The 22,526-nt window shown below is 40.5% G+C and overlaps 1 protein-coding gene across 4 annotated transcripts in view; it reads right to left on the reverse strand.

Moving 5' to 3' along the window:
- The window catches only part of bicc1a (BicC family RNA binding protein 1a), a 52,551-nt gene that overhangs the window by 8,882 nt on the left and 21,143 nt on the right, over positions 1–22,526 (reverse strand). For all 4 annotated transcript variants that reach the window (XM_053237686.1, XM_053237685.1, XM_053237684.1 and 1 more), the window contains exons 3-10: positions 11,657–11,726; positions 10,110–10,189; positions 9,650–9,808; positions 8,793–8,846; positions 7,984–8,169; positions 5,899–6,168; positions 1,685–1,816; positions 1,174–1,405 (exon numbers count right to left, since the gene is read on the reverse strand). In XM_053237686.1, coding sequence (XP_053093661.1) covers positions 1,174–1,405; positions 1,685–1,816; positions 5,899–6,168; positions 7,984–8,169; positions 8,793–8,846; positions 9,650–9,808; positions 10,110–10,189; positions 11,657–11,726 — 1,183 coding nt within the window. The remainder of the gene's footprint in view (positions 1–1,173; positions 1,406–1,684; positions 1,817–5,898; positions 6,169–7,983; positions 8,170–8,792; positions 8,847–9,649; positions 9,809–10,109; positions 10,190–11,656; positions 11,727–22,526) is intronic.

Raw genomic sequence — 22,526 nt, forward strand, 5'->3', positions numbered from 1 at the left:
ACCACCTGCATCTTTCTGAACCACTGCACATGCTGCATCACAGGGCAACATGACACACTTGGAAGAAAGTGCTATCTACCCTCTTCTGCATACATGAGCTCACAGATGCTCACGATTGGCTATTGTCTCTCTGACTGACAGGGGAGAGAGAGAGTACGTCATCTCTCAGCCCAACCAGAGAGCATGGCCAATTTTGCTCGTATCACTGACTGTACCTTTAAATGTGTTTTGGAGGTGTGGCTTTGGAGAAAATACTAAATTGTGGGGCTGTATTTGTTATAAAACTGAGTTCTGAATAATTTACAGTACTGTGCAAAAGTCTTAGGCACCCTATTTTTTTTTTTTTAGTACAAACTTTGTTACAGATGTTTATTTTATGACTTCTACATTATTGATTCAGTACAAAAACATTTTAGATTCCAAACATTAGTTTTCCAGCACAAAATTAAATATTACAGAAAAACGTTTGTATGTCAGTAAAGAAAGCAGCAGATTACATAAGAGACTTTTCAGATAAAAAAAAACATAATGAAGGCTGCTGGGTTTCACTGCAAAAATAAGAAGCGAGTCGACAGTAAAAGTCTCCAGAAGAACTGTGGCTGCTTCTGCAAGATGCTCAGTAACACTTACAGCTCATTTCCTTATAAAACTGTACAACGAATTGTACCTGAGATACTATTATTTATTAAAGCGAACGATCGTCACACCAAATATTGACTTTGTTTCATTTATTACTGTTTACTGCTCTTAGTATTTTTTTAATGTAGAAACATTTAGTTTCATTATTTTTGAAGGCATCTTTGCTCTACAGCATTTCTTTGCATGTGCTTAAGACTTTTGCACAGTACTGTATTTTCAGGCAACATCCACTAAAATCACTGAATGTACCTTTAAATGTGTTTTGGAAGTGTGTCCTTGGAGGAAACACTAGTGGTTTAGTTACTAAATGAACCAAAATCGCTGAGTGTACATTTTAGGTGTTTAACAGTTTAGAAAAAGAGCGTCTATCTCTCTGGAGTTTTACAGTACTTCTTTTTCAACTGGTCTCTTCTCACCTCATTAAGCTAATAGTAATAAAACAGATACAATGAAGAAACTTTATAAAACAGACACAATGCAGCATTGCTGAGCTTCTGAACTTTAATACAGTCACATAAAAACTGACTACATTACCCAGAGTGCTTAGTCCCAGTCCAGCTGAGGCCAAGACGTCCAGTCCAACAGGGTTGAGGAGTGATGAGGAGGAGCCGTGGTCATTAACAGGAACGCTGCTGGTCCCGAGAGGAAAAGGCGAAGAAACGGGGGGACTGGGAGAAGATCCGCATGCGCTCTCCAGAGCCAGGAGCAGCCTGCGTGCCTCGTACATATTCACCGCATTTCTCTCCACACTCTTTACAATCACAGACTGAGAGAGAGAGAGAGAGAGAGAGAGAGAGAGAGAGTGAGCTGTCAGAGAAACATACTCACAGTGTAAGTGAAAACAAATATGGAGGGCAAATCCGCCATAAACACAGATGTCAGAAGCATTTCTGATGAAGCATAAACCAAGAGTAACTAAGATTCCATGGTAACCATGTTGATATAAACCTGGTACTGTGAATGCAGCCTCAGTGTGTATTTTTCCTCTGACGTGTGTGTGTGTGTGTGTGTGTGTGTGTGTGTATCCAAGCAGGTCATGCATCACCTTGCTGGGTTGTTTGGGTTTGGGTTTAATGCTGATGAAGACGTCTAGCTGCTCCATAAGAGTTGCGATGCACTGGGGCTCGATCTCAGCCTCCTCCTTAATGTCGAACATTAAAACCAGGGGCAAGCAGCCCTGTCTCACACATACACGCACACGCGCGCACACACACACACACACACACACACACACACACACACACACACACACACACACACACATACATACATGCACGCACACACATAAAATGGTGTAAGCACAGAATTACAACACACATCCACACATCACATCAAATGCTGTTGTTTCTGTGCCAAATATATGATAGGTCTGTGTGTGTGTGTGTGTGTGTGTGTGTGTGTGTGTGTGAAATTTGAAAATTTGCCATTAATGAAAAAAAACATCCTTTAAAATGTAACCATATATTAATTCAACACTAAAATTCAAATGTGCAGTGAAAAACTGCTCTAGGATAAGGGGAATAAAACACACTTCAGGACATGCTGTTATTGGAAAATAATCCACTTCAGGGTGGTAACAGCGACTCTGCTTCGTCACACCACGCCGTCGTGGATTACTTTCCTATAACAGAACGACCGACGGTGTTTAATCCCCTAATTAATCAGGATTTGCTGTCATATACAGATATGCTCTTAAAAAGCAAGGTATCAGTTTTATCAGTGTGATTATAGATCTGTAATCCCTAAAACTACAGTCTCATCATTGCCTTTATGAGCAATCATTCTTGACATGAAAATAACAGCACATGCATTTCTCATTCGGCTCAATCGGCACGAAAATATGCTGTAGTTGCAGAACCGCAGCTGAACCGAGCATTGCCGCAGGGAAAGAGATACTCTGTCATTTCAGCCCTGCTTTCTCTCACACCCACAAACATCTGCGTGACTAATTTGCCTGCTTAAACCTTTGAGCTTTTGCTCCACGTGCAGTCTCGACGGGGCGACCGAGTCCGAATTCCTGACGTGATTCGAGACAAATCACCAGGTAAAGCTCATTCTGGTTTAAATATTCAAGTCGAATAGTATCGTGTGTTTCTATGGTCTACACTTTATGGATTGTTGGCAGGAGTAAAGGCAGGCCAGATGCTTCTTGGAGCAAAAATTTAAGCAGTGTCATCTAGGGACTTTCTCAAGTCCAAAATAAAGGATCACCAAACAAAAACGTCAATAAAAGAAAACGAGAGCTTCAGGGAGTGATAAAGAAAGCAAAGGAACAGCCAGAACACTAAAAAAAGAAGTGTGTGAAATCAAAAAAGGAGACGATAATGGCAGAATAAAACCAAAAGAAAGACAGTTATGTGTGTGCTACAAGCTAGTGCCTGATAAGAGTTTTAATTCTTTATAAAAAATAAAAAAAAAAAAACTGGAAAGAGAGATTGTGTTTAAAAAGAAATTATAAATAGAAATTCTAATCTATCTACTTAAATGGCTGGAAAACTGGGAAGCTTTTCAGCAACAAAGCGATTAGTGGACTAAAATATAAAATTTTAATCAGTTTATTATTATTCAAATGACTTAATCACTATTTTTATCATGTTCGAGCAAAAATCAGTTGATGCACAATTTTGTATTTTTGCTCCCTTTTTTGACCCTAAATGCCCAGACACTACTTTGTCCACTACTTTGTCAAAAGTTTGTCCACCCCTGCTTAGAGTAGGTCTTCATTTTTACTATTTATTCTATGTTAGAATAATAATGAAAATATTAACACTATGAAATAACACACATGCAATTATACAGTAAGCAATGTGCTTACTCAATACTATTTTATTTAAAATTCTTTACCATATTCCCTGATGAAGCTTTAAACACTCTTGATGTGTTCTCAACCTGCTTCGTCAGGGATCATTAAGTGCTTCTTTAAGTGCTTAATGGGAATTAATTGTTTTGGAAAAAATGTTTAAAGTAAAGTAAAATCTAGTTTCGAGTAGAAAACTTTTTGAGTCAGAAATAAATTTATACATGGGTGTTAATTTCACTATTTACATTTGTATTGGAAACAAATTTCAACCATAAACCCTTCCCTGCGTTCACACTAGCGAGTGAAGTCTCTTGTGGGCGTGGAGCAAGCGCTACCGTTGTCGCTTGTGGGCGTGTCCCGTCCGTCCAGTGATTTTAGCTCAGATGAGAAAGGGTTGTAGCTAAAATGTAGCCTACAGCACACGATTTACAGCAGAACACAGATTATTTGTCTTTAAAATGTATTTGAAATGAATTCTTCTATTTTAATAAAGGGCATAAAGTGTAAAAACCCATCACATAACGTTGTTTGGTTGTTTTATGTACATAATTGTTTGGTTGTTTTATGTACGTTACGAGCCACGCTTCGTATTAGCAGATTACCAACGATCTCTGTTGCTTCCATCCCAGCTTTATTTATCTTCATAACATCTCTATATACATTTAACGAGAGGTCGTACTGTATATATAACAGGATAAGATGAAAACACAGTTATAAGCTTTTCCTTCCATTTTATCAATTCAAGCAGAACATAGGAACTAATTGCAGGTAAGAAATAAACTTGTTAGAGGGGAAATAAATAAATGTCGTATCACGTGTGCCATATAATTGGACTGAGGAATCATTCGTGTCAACTGTTTCTGGATTTGTTGCTTTTCTGCATCATAACTAATTCTGAAAAAATCTCAAGTCACATGTCGCTTGTTGTGCTGCCGCATTGTCGCTGAAATCACAGCTCCGTGTCACACACATGTACAAAGAAACCGATTGGTCGCATGTCACTGGTGTGAACACAAAATGTCCTTAAAACAGTGATAAATGTATAATTCAGTCTAGTGTGTCCAAACTTTCGCCTGCATACTGCATAGTTTTGCTTTTCTCTTTGGTGTCATTTTTATCAGAGAAAAAAGGATGCTGGAGAAATTTCTCTTTATTGAAAATACTTAGCAAAATCATACAACTGTAAATTATGGGTTTTACGTAAACAGGGACCATCTTAACCCATCAGCTAGTGAGCCAGACAGAGGAGAAAACAATGAAAACAACCAAACCAAACCAGTTTTTTTCCTATCACGAACAATTTACTATCAGCTTCTAGATATGTCATCATGGAGGGATTCCTCGTATTCCAGTCCTGTCAAACTCATCTGAAGCTCCGCATTACAGTTAGGCCGAAGATAAAGTGGTGCTGGACCAAAAAAAGCTTCTTTTAGCTCCATTTATCTTAAAGATAAAATTCTGTATAGTACACAAAATTATTTATACACTAAAAAACGTAGCTATGATTGCATAAGTATTCAATCCGTCACTGTAAAACCCCTAAATTAGTTCTTTTTTTAAAAAAACCATTGTTATAGCATCACACTTTTAGCTTGCTAATGAAGAACTGTATTTCATTAGCACATTTTCTCAGTAGCTGCAATTACAGCTCTGAGTTTGTTGCTATGTGCCCCCTAGTGGAATAACACAGAATAACACTCTCTTTTTTAAATCGTTCAATTCAATTACAGTACACAAGATTATTTTAATTTAGAGTACGGATTCTATATTCATTTAGTGGGCCAGATTTAATGGGCCCGGCCCATGGGCTAGAACAGACGAGTAAGCATACTTACATCAGATATATCAGCAGTTTGCATTTTTACAAAATGTTCCGTTAAGGAAAGAGTGAGACGTTTGGTGTGTGTGTGCTAGTTAATCATTAGCAGATCCTTCAATTTGGTTTTTTCCTCTCCATAAAGAAGACTCCACAGTCTTCCCATTTTATTTTATTAGCTCACATGCTTTCAAGCTTCCTAAATTCACAAGGTTAACAAAGTTCACCTAAATGGCACGATCATGTCTTTTCTTTTTTTTTCCCCCTCATTCTGTCCCATTCGAAGGAAATTAAATTTGAAGACTTTTTTTTCTGTGACTATGTCCTTCATGTTAGAAAAGATTCTTTCTATTCAATTGAATTTTATTTGTATAGCACTTTTAACAATGGACATTGTCACAAAGCAGCTTTACTGAAATATATAAATTCAGGATATAAATTCATAATTTAAAAATTTATAAATTTTATCCCGCAAGCCAGAGGCGATGGAGGTAAGGAAGAAAGTGTTCTAGCGTTTTTAGTAAAAAGCACTAACTATAACTAACTAACTGGACTGTGTTTGGGAGTGTACAGCAGTGATGGACTCAGTGTGTGTGTGTGTGTGTGTGTGTGTGTGTGTGTGTGTGTGTGTGTGTGTCTATACCATGAGCTGCTGCCTGGCGTCACACACGGCGTCGATGCTGCCCTGAATGTAGACACTGGAGCGGCGTGTGTGAGCGTGAGTGTGTGAGGGCGTGCTGGGGTCGGGGAAGTGGATGTGGGCGCCAGTGCGCTGGCTGATGTGTTTGAGGTTGGCGGCGTTTCGGCCCAGCAGGCTCAGGTGGTGCTGAGGCGCGATGTCCAGCTGAGTGCTAACCGTCACGGAGCCGGACATGGAGCCAGCCAGGTGATCCAACAGCAGAGCCGCACCACGCTGCACACACACACAGACACACACAGACACACACAGACACACACAGACACACACAGACACACACAGACACACACAAAAGTTTCACAACAGGTATTCAGATCACCGAAGTACTAGAGTCATGAAAAACATCAGTATACAATGCTTAACTGTATGGTACATTAACCCTTTCACACATAAATGATTTAAAAACATAAGAACAAAAAACATAAATATTCTCTCAATACTTATTTCTTTAGGAATCTTTAGCTTTAGCTTGATAACTTTTTTAAAATTATTATTATTAATATTACTGTTATTGAATTGTATTTTATTATTAGCTGTTTTTGATACATGCATATATACTTTATTTTATGCTGTGTGCTTCTCTTACTATTTTCTTTTCCTATGTAAAGCGCCTTGAGAGGCCTTTATTATTATTATAAAACATATCCACATTTTTTTACATATACATATACACACATACACACACACACACATATATATATACACACACATACACACATGTACACACACAGATTCCTGTGCAAAATTACATATGCAGTTTAGAAGTGTTGAAAGATACAGCTGATTTTGGAGGTAAAAAAACATCTGTTTTCAACAAAAAATAACTATTTAAAAAAAACTATTTCACTATATTTTAGCACAAGAGCAATTTGGGATTATTTGGAATTCTGTGTAGGAGGTTTGTAAAGATATAGCAGAGACATTGTGATTAGGTATAGTTTTTGGTGTAGTCTAGTTTAGTTTTTGTCCCATTAATGTTTATGTTATTACTCCATGCTAACAGCATAACCAATAAACAGCACATTGTACCCTGCACTTTAACTGACAAGACGCTGCAGCCCCGCCCACTCGATATTTCCTTCAGAGAACTGTCTTTCCCACCGAGCGAATCTGAATCGTGTTTGGTTTGACTGCAGAAAAGCGTCACTTTCAGGTGTCTCCTGCATCGCTGTAGCAATTTCTACGGTTAAATCGTAGGTGCTAGCACATCTGTGTACACTCTGCACAAAAATTTAAGAGCTTTTTCCACCAGCAGGCAGGTCAGAGGACACAATTCTTCGGCTGAGATATGTAACGAAAAGCACTTCAGCTTACTCTAAAGTCTGTATTTTATTCTTTCGTTCTAAGCTGAGGGTCTGGCCGTGCTGAGCGCGAGTGGGATCGAATAGCTGCTGTTTGTAGTGGAATTGCTGGAGGCTGCACATTAAGCCACACGTCGTAATCCCTTTCACATGAACTTACCACACAGTGACCTAGTTTCTCTCTCTTTCTCTAAAAGAGGACTAAAAACCCCACTGTATCCTCCCCTTCCCTTCACTCATCTCTGCCTGGCTGCCCGAGTCACAAATAAATACCAAATTACTTATTATAAGTCATAATGATTGTGACACTGTGCTTTCAAACGAGGTCATGTGACCGCTAATGTGCTGCAGTGTTAATTTATGTAACAATGGGAAATATTTAATGAAAAATTTGGGGTGTGTGATATGACAAAAATATATTATACAACGACAGACATTTTCACTATACAATACGTATTGCAGTATTTAGTTTTGCAGAAGATTTGCAGATTACAAACAGATCACTTTTTTAAATTCAAGACATATTTGACAAGCAATAAGTGAACAAAATGAAACAACTGGTTCCAGAAGTGATATGGAGAAGTGTATTTTTACGTGCTTTAATCTTTATGTGTATCTATATCATACTGCCACATCAGCTGACAGTGTATACAATACAGTGTCACGATACATGAGCATCTGATGGTGAAGTTTATATCATAAGTTTTTTTATTATTATTATTTGTGGTACCTTGACTGCTGCAGCGTTGCTTTGGTTGCCACGGACGACGGCGGTGGTGCCGTAGATATGGGAGGGCGGCTTGCACGTAATGGCGACGCCGCAAGACTGCGCGATGTGCTGGATGACCGGAGAGCTGAGGTCTAGAGACTCAACAAATCCCCCACACTCAAACATCAAGACCAGCGACATCAACTCCTACAGAGAGAGAGAGAGAGAGAGAGAGAGAGAGAGAGAGAGAAGTAATAATGTATCCAATGTTACGTCTCTTCATTCTGACAAAGACGCACTGGAATCATCACTTATTCCAATATTACGTAAGAAATAAAACACTTTGGAGTGTGCTGTTACAGGAAAATAATAAACGATGGGGTAGGAAAGCCGTTACCATCCCAACACTGATTATTTTCCTATAATGACACGTCCAGAAGTGTGTTATTCATCTTATATTAAAAGAATTTTATGATGCTAACACTTTTTAAAAAATAAATTAAAGGACAATGTATCATGCTTTTTAACCATTTAAAGTTACGGAATGTCAATCACTCATACTTGAGAATTCAGCAGCGCTGTGGTTTAACTTTTATAATAATTATGATATTATAATGAACCTGACAACAGCAGGAATGCAGAAAAGAACAGATTACAAGATGCAGTACATGAACAAATTACAGCATTGAAGTAGAAGTAAACATTTAAATGTTGCCAGCTGAAGGATAAACCCATAAACCAACACAGTGCTGTATTTCCTTTAGAGACCACCAGGGGGAAGCAAAGAAATGGAGAAACAGAACAAGTGGCATGTTATATACAAACATTACCCGGATTTTAGCCCTGGCTGTTTCCACTCCTGCTGGCTGCCCTGCTATAGACACCTGAGAGAGGGAGAGAGAGAGAGAGAGAGAGAGACAGAGAGAGAGAAATGAGGTGACGGAGTGAGGATGAGAGAGAAACAGAGAGAGCAAGCAAGAGAGAAATAAAGAATAGTGTGTGAGAGAGAAAGACAGGTAAGAAGATCTGTTAATCCATGTACTTTAATACTGTTTCTTTGTGTGTTTCTGTCTCTTTCATTGTGTGTGTGTGTGTGTGTGTGTGTGTGTGTGTGTGTATATGTCTCCCTCTGTGTGTCTCTCTGTGCATGGGTCTGTCTGTCTGTCTGTCTGTCTCTGCCTGTGTGTGTGTCTCTGTGTGTGCATCTATCTGTTTGTGTGTGTGTGTGTGTGTGTGTGTGTGTGTGTGTTTGTCTGTCTTTCTGTTTCTTTGTGCGCTTGTGTATCTGTCTCTGTGTGTCTCCCTGTGTGTGGGTCTGTCTGTTACTTTGTGTCTGTGTTTGTGTGTCTCTGTGTCTGTATGTCTGTGTCGATCTGTCTTTCTGTTTCTTTGTGCGCATGTGTGTCTCTGTTTGTGTGTCTCTGTCTCTGTGTGTGCGTCCCTGTGTCTGTATGTCTGTGTGTGTGTGCGTGCTTGTGTGTGTTGGTCTGTCTTTCTGTTTCTTTGTGTGCATGTGTGTCTGTCTGTGTGTGGGTCTGTCTGTTTCTTTGTGTCTGTGTATCTCTGTCTCTGTGTGTGCACGTGCATCTCTGTGTCTGTCTGTCTGTCTGTCTGTCTGTGTGTGTGTGTGTGTGTGTGCGTGCGTGCGTGCGTGTGTGTGTGCGTGCGTGTGTGCGTGTGCGCGTGCCTGATTGCTCTTCTCCCCCTGGCTGTTCCTGTTGGAGTCAGGGAAGTGGATGTGGCAGCCCGTCTCCTCCATCACGCGTTTGATGTTGTTCCCTCCCTTCCCGATCACGTGTGAGTGCTCTGTGTGCGACACGTCCATCTTCAGCGTCACACGTTTACTCTGCAGGGGTCAAAAGGTCACAAACTTCACAAAAGGGTTTTACTTTTCACATGGATTTAATTATTTGATGCATAAACCTGTGGAACACTGAAAAAAAATTTGGCTCATGAAAAAAAGCTGTCACTGCCCCAGAGAAGTGCTGAGTAGTAGTTCCAAAAACTGAGTTTGCGATTAACTGGCATCCCATCCATGCTCTCAGTATTCCCAGATCCACCGTGATCCCTGCATCCGCTGCGTCACCGTGCCACACCCTGGCCTGGATGTAGAGTTTAAATCAATAATGAGCTGCTGTGCGCCTCACCTTAGTGTCCAGAACGGCCAGGATCCTTTCTTTCGCTTCTCTCACATCATCTCTCCTTCCACTGACCTTAATGTGAGGGTCTGAGGGCAGTTTAAACACACACACACACACACACACACACACACACACACACACACACACACAAAACAAGGCATTAAGAATGTAGAGGATGAACAGATTTGTCCTTTCATATTTATCAACTGACCAGAAAAATGTGTTTAACCTGTTTAACCCTAAAGGGCTACAAATGCATACACACACACACACACACACACACACACACACACACACACACACACATACACGCTCACCGACACACACAGAATCATGCAGTGTCACACAGACACAGACAGATACACACACCAAGACAAAGACACACACCAAGACAAAGACACACACCAAGACAAAGACACACACCAAGACGCAGAGATACACACACAGACACAGACACACACGCACTCACAGAACCATACATGCAGACTCAGGCACAGAGACAGAAAAAAGCAAAGACAGACAAACAAGCAGAGACTCAAACATGCCCAGAGACACACAGAAACACTAGAGGCACACAGAGAGACACAATTTTGTTGGGGCTGCTGATATACATGTGTGGGGTGTGTGTGTGTGTGTGTGTGTGTGTGTGTGTTTTGTAAACTCTCGAAGTGTGAGAGGATAAAGAGAAAAGAAAGTGAAAGTAAATTACTGCCTTTCGTCTCCACTCTCCATCACACATCCCTCTCACTCACTCACTTTAATTCCCATTACTCTATAACTCTCACACAGATGTGTGTGCGTGGTGTGTGTGCGTGGTGTGTGTGCATTGTGCGTGTGCGTGTGTACTGTTCTATAAACTCTTTAACTGACTATAAAAACAACTTAATGCACAAATGTTCATGCATGATGGCCAGAGCCTGAATATGTGTGTGTGTGTGTGTGTGTGTGTGTGTGTGTGTGTGTGTGTGTGTAGTTATACACACTTTCTAACTGAAAACACAGCATTATAACACACACAAACACTCGTTCACACACTCGCATACCGACAGCTGATGAGTTCCATATGGTAGGAAAAGCAACTGCTTTCTGAGGTTACACTAAGACACTAACACACCCCAAAGACAACTCAGCACCGGTGTGTGTGTGTGTGTGTGTGTGGTGTTCAGAAGCATACACACCTACCATATCATACTCTGCCCTGTCCCACATAACATTATAAATCCCAAACCCAGACCAAAACAGCTACACACACTCCAAACTTCAGTCTGTGTGGGTGCATATGTACAAGTGTGTGTCTATGTGTGTGTGTGTGTGTGTGTGTGTGTGTGTGTGTGTGTGTGTGTGTGTGTGTGTGTGTGTGTGTGTGAGTGCAGCAAATGAAGGGGAAGAGAATTCCAGCATGGGCTTTTTTGCAATCAGCATGGGATGGCTATTTTTAGAACCGCACTATAAATCTGTGATGTACACTCCACATGGTGTGTGTGTGTGTGTGTGAATGCAAGAGAAAAGGCATGGTTTCCTACAATGTGTGTGTGCTTTAGTTAGAGAAGTACCTTTTTTGGATTTGGCTCCGATCTTCAGTTTGGAAGGCCAGGCGATCTGAGTGCTTGTTTCATCCATGATCTGCAACACACACACACACACACACACACACACACACACACACAAATAATACACATGCTCAGTAAACACACTGTGGATAGTGATATGTGTTTAAAAAAAAAAAAGATCTGGAGGTCGCTTACTTCCTAATGACTATAAATACTAGTATTAGGAAAACAGGCATTCATAAAACAACAGTAATATGTCTAAACCTGCTGCAATTGTGAGTGTGATGCTCTCGTGAATAGCTGTGAGATCATCAGGACTGAAACATTAAGAACGTCTGAACCAATCAGAGTCTCCAAACATTAACGATTAATGCGATCGTATGCGGTATAACATGTAAACTACACGTATATGTGCTCTGAGGTGAACAGCAGTGGAGATAGTTATGAAATTGTACTTATTGTACTGATAAACAACACATTGTTACATTTTCTTAAATTAAGCACCTGTTTATGTTTTAAGAGCAAAGTTATTCCAGGAGTAAGAAGCACCTTATCAGCGAGGTACACTTGTATGTACTAGGAATTCAACTCGGCAGAATTGGCGTACATAAATGGACATACACTATATGGCCAAAAGTATGTGAACACCTGATCATCACACACACATGTGGTTCTTCCTCAAACTGTTGCCACAAAGTTGGACGCACAATTGTATAGAATGGCTTTGCATGCTGTAGCTTTACAATTTCCCTTCACTGGAACGAAGAGGCTCAAACCTGTTCCAGCATCACAATGCCCCTGTGCACAAAGCGAGCTCCATGAGGACATGGTGTGTGAAGGTTGGAGTGGAAGAACTCGAGTGTCCTGCACAGAGTCCTGATCTCAACCCTTCTGAACACCTTTGGGATGAACTGGAACACCGACTGCACCCCAGGCCTCCTCACCTGACATCAGTACCTGATCTACTAATGCTCTTGTAGCTGAATGAACACAAATCCCCACAGCCACGCCCCAAAATCTAGTGGAAAGCTTCCCAGAAGAGTGGAGCTTATTATAACAGCAAAGAGGGAATAAATCTGGAATGGGATGTTCAGCAAGCACGTATGGGCGTGATGGTCAGTGAAGGCTATACAGGTCACACAGTAGACACAAGGTAGGAAGGTGCGAATATAGACAGTTATAATGTAATATACAGTGTTTATGCAGAAATGTGGGGTCAAAAGTGCACGAGTGTCTTGGTTGTGGCCGCTCTGTAGCGTTTCCGAGACTGTGATCGCTCAAATAGGTGATGGCCGGGATGCGAAGGGTCTGCATTGATATTCTGCACACGCTTCCGCAGTCTGGACTTGTACAATGCACTGATGGACGGCAGGCTACACCCGGTTATCTCTTCCAAAGAGCAGATGATGCGCTGAAGTCTTCTCTTGGCTTGAGCAGAAGCAGCACCAAACCACACAACTATGGAGAATGTCAAAATGGACTCAATGTTAAATGTGTGTGGGGGGATTGAATTCTTTGAGTTGTTGCACAATAAACAAGTCTTTGCTGAGCCTTTTTTTTTTATGATGCAGTTGATGGAGAGAGATTTCTTTTTATCAGAGAAGGATGTTTTCTCAGACATCGGGCTATTAAGGTTTGTATAGGACTACAAAACAGGTGAAAAGGAAACACATATTACGAGACAATACAATTTATTTTCATCAATCTTTTTTCCCCCTGGATGTTTTCCCTAATTTAGTCTTGGCCAATTCCCACCCACCAGCCAGCTCTCCCCTGGCAAACGACAGCTACCAATCTGGGAGGGTGAAGACTAACACGTGCTTCCTCCGAGACACGTGAAATCACTGCTCATGCCGCTGAACTGCTGCTCGTGCTGCTTAACACACTTGGAGGAAAGTGCTATCAGTCGCCTTCTACATGCATGAACTCACAAACGCCCACGTTTAGCTCAGGTCTCTGTGACTGACAGGGAAGCCAATTTCACGCTCTTGGATTCGTGGCCACGGATGGCCATGGCATCGTCAGGATTTGAACTCATGATTTCTGGAAGGTTTTCTGTTGACCCGCTCAGACGCACATTTTTGTCAGTCTTAAAGCTGCAGACACCACTTTCTCTGAAAGACATTTAAACCCTCCAACATGATAGCCATCCCAATAGCTAGACTCTATCGATGATTCCTGATACTATTGTCAATATCTCATTATCTAGCCTAATATCACGCATTCAACACATTCAACTGACTGCAGGCCATTTGTCATAAAACACCTCACATGCTAGAAAGCAGTGTTTTATCATGAACAGCCTACTTTATTACACAGTCTGCTGTTCCATACGAGGCTCTCCATTCATTATGCCTGCATATCAAAAGTTAAAAGTGAAGTCCATACTTTCTCCTCTGAAAAAGTAACTTCCACTTTATCGTGAATTAGGAGAGGCTACAGGGAGTTACTTCTCAGGGGTCCCTGGAGGACTAGTGGTTAGGCCTTGGCGTTCTCACTGCCGCGGCCTGGGTTTGATTCCCGGCCAGGGAACCAACCCCAGCCTCTGGGATTGCACAAGACAGTCCACTCCCAATGCCGGTCCCAAGTCTGGATAAAATTGGGGAGGGTTGCATCAGGAAGGGTATCCGGCGTAAAAACTGTGCCAAATCAAACATGTGGACCAATGATCCGCTGTGGTGACCCCTAACGGGAGCAGCTGAAAGAAGAACAACAACAGGGAGTTACTTCTCGTAAGCATGCAGTTTTTTATGAGCTAATATGCTACTACACCATCTCAGGGGAAAGAACTTAGTCAGCATCAAGCAAGACCTGGAAGATTCCTCCACATCTTTAAAGTCTAGAGTAAGTTTTTCTATAATACATATAATATTTATATTACATATATTATATATAATATTTATATTAAAACATTATTGTTTTTATAGTGAAAGCTTGTTCACAGGAACTTGTTTGGCAGACGCTTCACAAAATCAAAGCCTAATAATAAATAGTGTTATGTAACAAAAGAAAAATGGATAATTAGTGAAATGATGACATTTTCCGTAAAGAGGCATTTATTTAACGTTTCTGGAAGGAGTCTGGCTAGGCTTCCCAGACCCCTCTTTAAGATCTGTGGCTCTGCACCGTTGGCTGAATTGCACCCCAGACCACGAGCGAGCCACATCTGCGACTGTGTAGCAACCCGCAGAGAGGGAGGCATCACGGTTCTTCTCACCGGCTCGCTCTTCTAACACACTGGTACCTTCATGTGGAAAAATTGTCACATTTGGACCGCTGGCCAATAAGACATCATGCTTGGAGGTCTTAAGTGTACTACAATCTTCCACTACACACCCTACACCATCATTTCTCATCAGACTTCATCTCACAGTCAGAGCATCGACTCGGTTGCCAGATAACTCTGCCAAATCCTGAGCAAGCATTTCACTGGATTTCAGTCAATCCTTTAAGCCTTGGTTACATTATATAGCTTTTAAAAACATAAAAAAATCAAACCTTGAAAAAACACGCCTTGACAGATTTTAATGCAGAATGAAAACAGGGGATCACATATTAGACACCTTTTAGCTGCTTGTAAAACATTAGTATGTAGTAGATGAAATCCAGAGCAAAAGTATGTGCTGTTTAGTATAAAACTTACAGAAATCTTAGCAGTGTGGGGTGTGCAAGAGTGCAGTGTGCAAAAGCGGCAATGTTAATATTAAACGCTTAAATAATTAATAATTTCTGTTTCTAGTTTATTTGACATTTATATAATTTCTCAAGTGTAGGTGCTTTGTATCAGTCAGTACGTTTTCCGACATGGAAGTTCGTTCCTATAGCAACTAAACAGATCTTCTTAATGAGTTAATGAGACCAAAAAAAAAAAAAAACCACAGCTTGTCATGTTACAGAGAAACCGGAAAGAGTAAACTCTTCCGTTCCATAACATTAAAAAGTGTGCCATTCATTAATAAATTAAAAATTGTAATCATTGGCAAATCGCTGTAGTATAAGCCAACATCCAGGAAAAAGTTTATTTTGTTATTTGATTAAATAACTTTCAGGATTCCTATAACTGCTGTTGCTATAATAATGACAAAATAATAATAATAAAGTTTTTTTTCCAGGATTTGTCAGAACGTCTTTGTTCGCTGGTCCCAGTGGATAAAGTGGAATAGCAATGCTCTGTTTTTTTTTTTTTTTAAATGGTTGCTGAGTAGAGGCTACAGAAACGACGCTGCTCTTCACTTAGATTGCATTGAGAAACAAATCAAGATCACGATTTTAATGACTTCTGTTCTAATGTTACATAGCGTTTTTAACAGACATTTTAACACAGGGCTGTATTTTAAACGCCACATCAGTCTTTTCACTTAGAAACTTACAAAGCAATGCCTAGGTTAATAAACACACCATTAATTAGGCTTTAATAGTTTCCATCTGAAACACTTGGGGATCTCAGGAGGGTCGGTACGTCGTATGTCGTGTACATCTACGAGCCAATGAGCTCCATGAAGCCACCTTTTTATTCTGTGCAGCTGTAAAATACACACCTGCACATTTCCAACATTTCAGTGACAAGACACACATCTGGCATTCTCTCACTCTCACAGCTTCTCTCCATCTTTCTACTCATTTACAGACACACACACACATTTCTCCTGCAAAAACATGCAGTTGGACCAAAAAAAAAGGTGAATCTGACAAATGTCAAAATCTAAAAGAATAAATAAATAAATAAATACATTTAAAAAACCCACACACATACGTTTAAGTTTGTGTTACTATCCTTGTGAAGACCTTCCACTCACAAAATTATTAATGTAGCTAATTCATGATATGCCTGGAGTCCAAGGAAACATTTTAGTTTTTGTAAATAAAACCTGTAGCCTTCGTTTTAAAAAATTTTCCTCATGACGACCAACCAAATCTCCTCACAAGATCAAACCTGTCAGATATGAACTATTTTTGACATTTGGTCCCCACCAAGATATAAAAACTCACGCGCGCACACACACGCACACCTGGCCTCTGTACATACAGCCACGCATGCTGCAACAGAGCCAACGTCAAAACACTCCACAGGCATCAGCAGAGCAGAGGAAAACCGTGGCAGTGTGTGAAATTAACACTCGTTAGCCACTAAATGAGAGCGGAATGATCTGGAACACTGGAGCTGATCCTGAATTACCCGAGAAAGCTGTCTGGCATCGAAAATGATGTTATATAATAAAATTAATCTCTAGAACGAATTGTAGCTGGAAACCAGCGATCAAATTTTGACACATATTTTGAGGAAAATTTTATATACACAAATATGACAGTGTACAATTTATCACTGTGATTAGTTTATTTTTCTTACCTATTTTAAATGTATTTTTTAATATTATTTTAGTTAGATTTATTATTTTAACGGAGTAGAATTAATTTTGTATTTTTAATTTATTACTTTTTTTTATTGTTTTAATTTATTTTATTTTTGTTTACCCCCCCAAAACCTCAGAAATGCTACACAAACCACACAAATCATTTTTGGTTTACGGTTAACATTAATTTGATCTTATAATATAATATATAATATATGATTTTATTTTAAAGATATACATATGGAAGTGTTTTACAGTAGTGCACATACCTAACACTGGAATAAAGACAGTTTAAAGTCACTTTAGAAAGCGACACAGTGTTGCTGATCTTTGTGGGATAAACGCAGCAGACTGCTTGCGGTGTGTTTAACCTGATCTTAAGTTGTGTTTAAAGTCTGGCAGTAGACAGGTGATGGTTGAGTGCATCGCAGTTCAGGCTGAGTTGTTGGAAACAGATTCGTCTTGTTGTGGACATTCCTCACAACACAACCAGAACAAATGGGGTCAGCGTACGGGAAAAACGTATTAAATAATTTTAAAGAATGCAAGTAAATGAAGAAATAAATAGATAAATAAACATGCGGTATGTAACTCGATAACCTTGCTACGGTCAAATTTCTTTCCCAAGAGTTTTGCAGCACAAAGTGTACTAACCTGCTGTGATAGCGTGATTTCTTTCTCTTTCCTCACCGTATCTCAGCCTCTGTCGCTCACTTTCTCCATCCTAACCGCTTCTTGGCTCAGGTTTAAGGTCGTGTGTGCATCAAGAATTTCTAATAACCAAGTTTTTTTGCCAAAGTGCGGTTCTGATGAAAAAAGTTTTGGCTTTCAAATCCATTTGAAAGAGTCCACGTGGAAGGACTTCAAACCCAAAACTGGCCATCTTTCTTACTAATGATCCGTGTTTACATGCTGTGATAAAATTCATGAAATCCCAAAGACGCACACAATTTTAGCATCAATCATTAACTAATATCAGATCCGTCATCGGTGACTCAGTGGTTAGTAATTCAACACTCTGGAAGTCAGGTTGTGATGGTGTCACGTTTAGTCTCGGTGTATGAACACATAGTTTCCTCACCGCTGACTTTTTCAAAAAATACTGTACAGATGGAGTACCTATTGTCCAGAGATCGCAAGTTCGAATCCTAACAAAGGCATCGCCGTACCTGGGTCGGAGCCAAGGACGCAAAATTGGCTGTGCTCTCTGGGTAGGAGGGGTGGCATACTCTCCCTCCCTGGTCAAACACAAAGACAGTAGCCAATCACTAGCATCCGTGAGCTCATGTATGCAGAAGAGGGCTGATAGCGCTTTCATGTTGTCTATGAAATCCATGCAAAGTTTTATAAATGAGGCCCCAGGAAAAAGCACATACTGAAGATAAATGAATAAAAAAAGTCTACCCCAAACACCTTCCCTAAAGTTAAAGGTGAATTGTGACCAGAAGGTTGTATGTTCAAATCCCAGGATATTCCTAAACCCTGTAAAAATAAGCACGCCTGAACTTCCATAACACACACGTACACACATCCAGACTATAACCCAGGAACACGCTGTTCCACACCCCAGTGATGAATGAATTTCTCCTCCTCGTCTCCATTCTAATCATCTCTGAATTGGATTGTGTAACCAGGTTTCGCTTCCATCCCCAGACCCTTAAGTTAACTCAAAACAAAAGAATTACATGTTCTCATCTGTGAAGGGAAACTTTACAGCAATGAACAAACAGAGTTGCTGTCTTAAATCACGGCTACGCTTAGGGCCGAGGCTGTAATCTGGATTTCAAGAGCACTCTTAGAATAACTGCAAGCTTTCGTCACGTTGCTGACGGGAAACAGAAGCATTTCCAGAAGTTACACAAAACACAATAGCAGATGGCATTAAAAGGCTGACGAGTGGTTTATTCATGGCACCGTATCCTAAAACTCTCGCGTGCCAAATCGAGACTCACACACAATTCCTTTACGCACGTCCACTGAATTTAATAATAAAGCAATAACTTTTATAATCGTATAAATGTTTGTGTGGCACCGTGGAAGACTCTGTTGTATGTAGCTATTAAGCACGCCTTATAAATAACCAGTTGTTTTTTTTTTTCCTCAAATTATTTTATAGCTTGTTTATAGCTTGTTATAGTTCAGTTCAGCCAACATCAGCATCTGAACCATTCACACACTCCGAACCTGGTACATTGTTGGAATACTTTTGTCAGTGTCAATGTACAGCTTTGCGTCATTCATAAGATATTTTGCAAGAATGCTGGAATAACAACTCGGATTTATAGTGGATTTCATGGAATTTACGCTTCAACCACTTGAGTTTGTTTTATTTTTCTGCTTACGTTATGTTCTTGGAGTCTGGTGGCTCATAAATGACACAATGCTGCCAAAAGCTCTTTGACGTGAACAGCTCACAACACACACACACACAGTAACCAGTCCTAGCTAGTTTCAGCTAACTAACTAGCCTAGCTAGAACTATAGATCAGAATCATCATCATCAGTAATGCAGAAGAAATAAAGATTGGTGTAACTCTGGTGATGAGGAGGAGGTTGTTTGCCACTAGCAATTCAGCAAGTCATAAACCTCTTCATATTCATTCACTAACAAGACTCGTGTTTTCACCAGAACTCTGTCTTCCATGTTGGTTTTCTCGCTTGCCCGCCAACTTACAATCTGATTGATGGGGAGGTGAAAAAAAAGCACTTGATGCCACTCTGCACTTTACTGAAATTTTTTTTTCCATTTTGGAAACTCTGCTATGACCAAAAAAACAAACAGATGGCCGAGCATTTTAAAAAGGGCCAAGGAATAATCAATACTCCGTGACCCTGAAGATGAATGAATGAATGAATGAATGAATGAATGAATGGTTAACACTGGAATATTAGTATAACTTTATTTGTCAGTATAACTGAAGTCAATGAAGAGAAAGAGGGAGCTCGTAGGCCTCAATATGGCAGGACTAAGATCTGGAAGGATCCCTGTAGGCCTAAGATGTTGTGATGGTTTATTTAGTGACCAGAATTTCATCAGCGTGTGGTTGGAGGAGCAGATCCACGCTGTAGCATTACAATTTCTCTTCACTGGAACTAAGAGACACAAACCTGTTCCAGCATGACAATGCTCCTGTGCACAAAGCGAGCTCCATGAAGACATGGTGTGTGAAGGTTGGAGTGGAAGAACTCAAGCGTCCTGCACAGAGCCCTGACCTCAACCCCACTGAACACCTTTGAGATGAACTGGAACACTGACTGCACCCCAGACCTCCTCACCAACATCAGTACCTGATCTCACTAATGCTCTTGTAGCTGAATGAACACAAATCTCCACAGCCACGCCCCAAAATCTAGTGGAAAGCCTTCCCAGAAGAGTGGAGCTTATTATAACAGCAAAGGAGGATCAACTTCATATTAATGCCCTTGGTCTTGGAATGTTTAAAAAGCACATAGGGGTGTGATGTCAGGTGTCCACATACTTTTGGCCATAGAGCATACGTAAAACTTTTTTTTGTAGAACTGTAAAAATGTAATTAGTCGTTTAGCGTAACCTTTATACAAAGACTGGCTCCATGCTTGCAGATATTTCTGCATGATGACATGCCTTGCATCTAAAAAGCAAACACATGAACTTAGTGCTAACCATTTTGCAAACAAAAGTGACATATGGACATCATTTGCACAATTCAGCCATGGTTTGGAAGGAATTCTTCAATTTGAATGCAAAACTGTGAATATGAGCCCTGCCCACAAACATATCCAGAAACAGTCCTAAGTGCTACTCAAGTATTTGGACCAAGCGTGAAAAAGTCCTTAGAGCTGGACTGTGGGGAAAAAAAAAAAAAAAAGTTCACAGCATCACATCTGTGGTAACAGTTCATGGCCAGTAAACATAGTTTGTTGATTGCAGTGGCCATCAAATGACCACTTTCTGAAAAAAGTGATGAAAAGTTCCAGTCTACAAGATGGCTACTTTGCACGGCTGTGGTGAAAGCCATGCTAATGAGTGAGACGCTTGTTGTGATGGTGTTTATACGGTCTATAAAGTGAAAAGGCTGTGTGGTTTGGGACACAACCACAGCGGAGTGATAATGGGGAGAAGTTTGCAGCAGTATTAGTAATGACGTAGGGTAAAAACTTCTGCAGATAGTAGTTAGTAGATCTTTTGAGGGAAAGTGTGGGAAAAAATTCTGACTCCACATCTTCTCCTGCAGGAAGCAGCTCATTATCGAAGTATTCAGTGGAAACATGTCTGAGTGATATTAAAGTGCAGTGACTGAGGGAGAGGCTGAACGAGCCGTGCTGCTGTAATTCCCCTCTCTCTCTCTGTGCAGGCTCGAAAGCCACTATTATCTATACATCTTCCTTTGCTTTGTTTCTGCTGTTTTTGGCCGACTGCTACAGATGGAGCAGATCAGCCTGAGACCACACACACACACACACACACACACACACACACAAATGACAGAACACACCTCTCAGATTCGAGCATTTAAACACTCCTTTTTCTCTTCCTCTGCGCTCAAGTGGCTTCCATTAGAGAAAAGTAAACACTCGGACATAAAAAAAACAGAGACGAGCCCTGTACACACTTGGTCTCAACATCTGTCTCGGATGCGTCTCCGCTGACCGTTTGTGATCGTAAATTCGTCCTAAGCCAGCTTGTCGCTAAAACCAAAACCTAAAAATAGCCTCCTGACCAAGACTTTACAACGTAAAGCGTGCATGTTTAATCGTCAGTTCTATTGCATAATAACAGTGCTTCTGTATTGTAATTAAGTATGTCACGTTTCAAGGACGTGTCCAGACTGGAGTTTTAGGCTCCTGTGTGAATGAGTAGACCAATTCAGTGACATAAATAGCATTCAAGAGCAAAGCTGATGTTGAGAACGGTAAGACGAATGTAAAAACAACACCCATGCCATGAACAAAAACAAGCTGTCGTGTGTAAAAACGTGAACCTGGTTACTAGGTCGTTTTTTTGGTGTTGTCGGTGACGCATCGACGTTCACACCACAAACACGTCTCTGCAAGTGATCTTTTCACGCTTGGTCTGAATACTCGATTCTGCACTCAGGACCGATTCTGGGCTCGTTTGGGGGCGGGGCTCATAATCCTAGGTTTTGCGTTCACATTGAAGAATTGGTTTCTGAACCATGTCACTTTTTTGCATGCAGGTTTGCAAAATGGTAAGCATTAGATTAATCCTTTTGCTGTTTTTTCCTTTCGTACATTCCTTTGGATGCACGGGATGTCATCCTGCAAAAATCCCTGCAAACAGGAAGCTGATCCCATATGCAACCTGACATAAGATTTTTTTTTTTTTTTTTTTGCTATGCTCTCAGTGCAAGCGCTCACGCCACAAATGACCTACTTACAACAATCCAGTCTCTCTGTCAGTCTGGTTTTATACCTCAGTGACCATAATAACCCTTTCAGCGACATCACGGAAGTAACAGGAAGTGACCAGAAGATGAACCAATCACATTACTCGGTGTGTGGCCCAGCGCATTTACACATGC

Source organism: Pangasianodon hypophthalmus, chromosome 10, assembly GCF_027358585.1.
Source record: "Pangasianodon hypophthalmus isolate fPanHyp1 chromosome 10, fPanHyp1.pri, whole genome shotgun sequence".
In the NCBI taxonomy this organism is placed as follows: Eukaryota; Metazoa; Chordata; class Actinopteri; order Siluriformes; family Pangasiidae; genus Pangasianodon; species Pangasianodon hypophthalmus.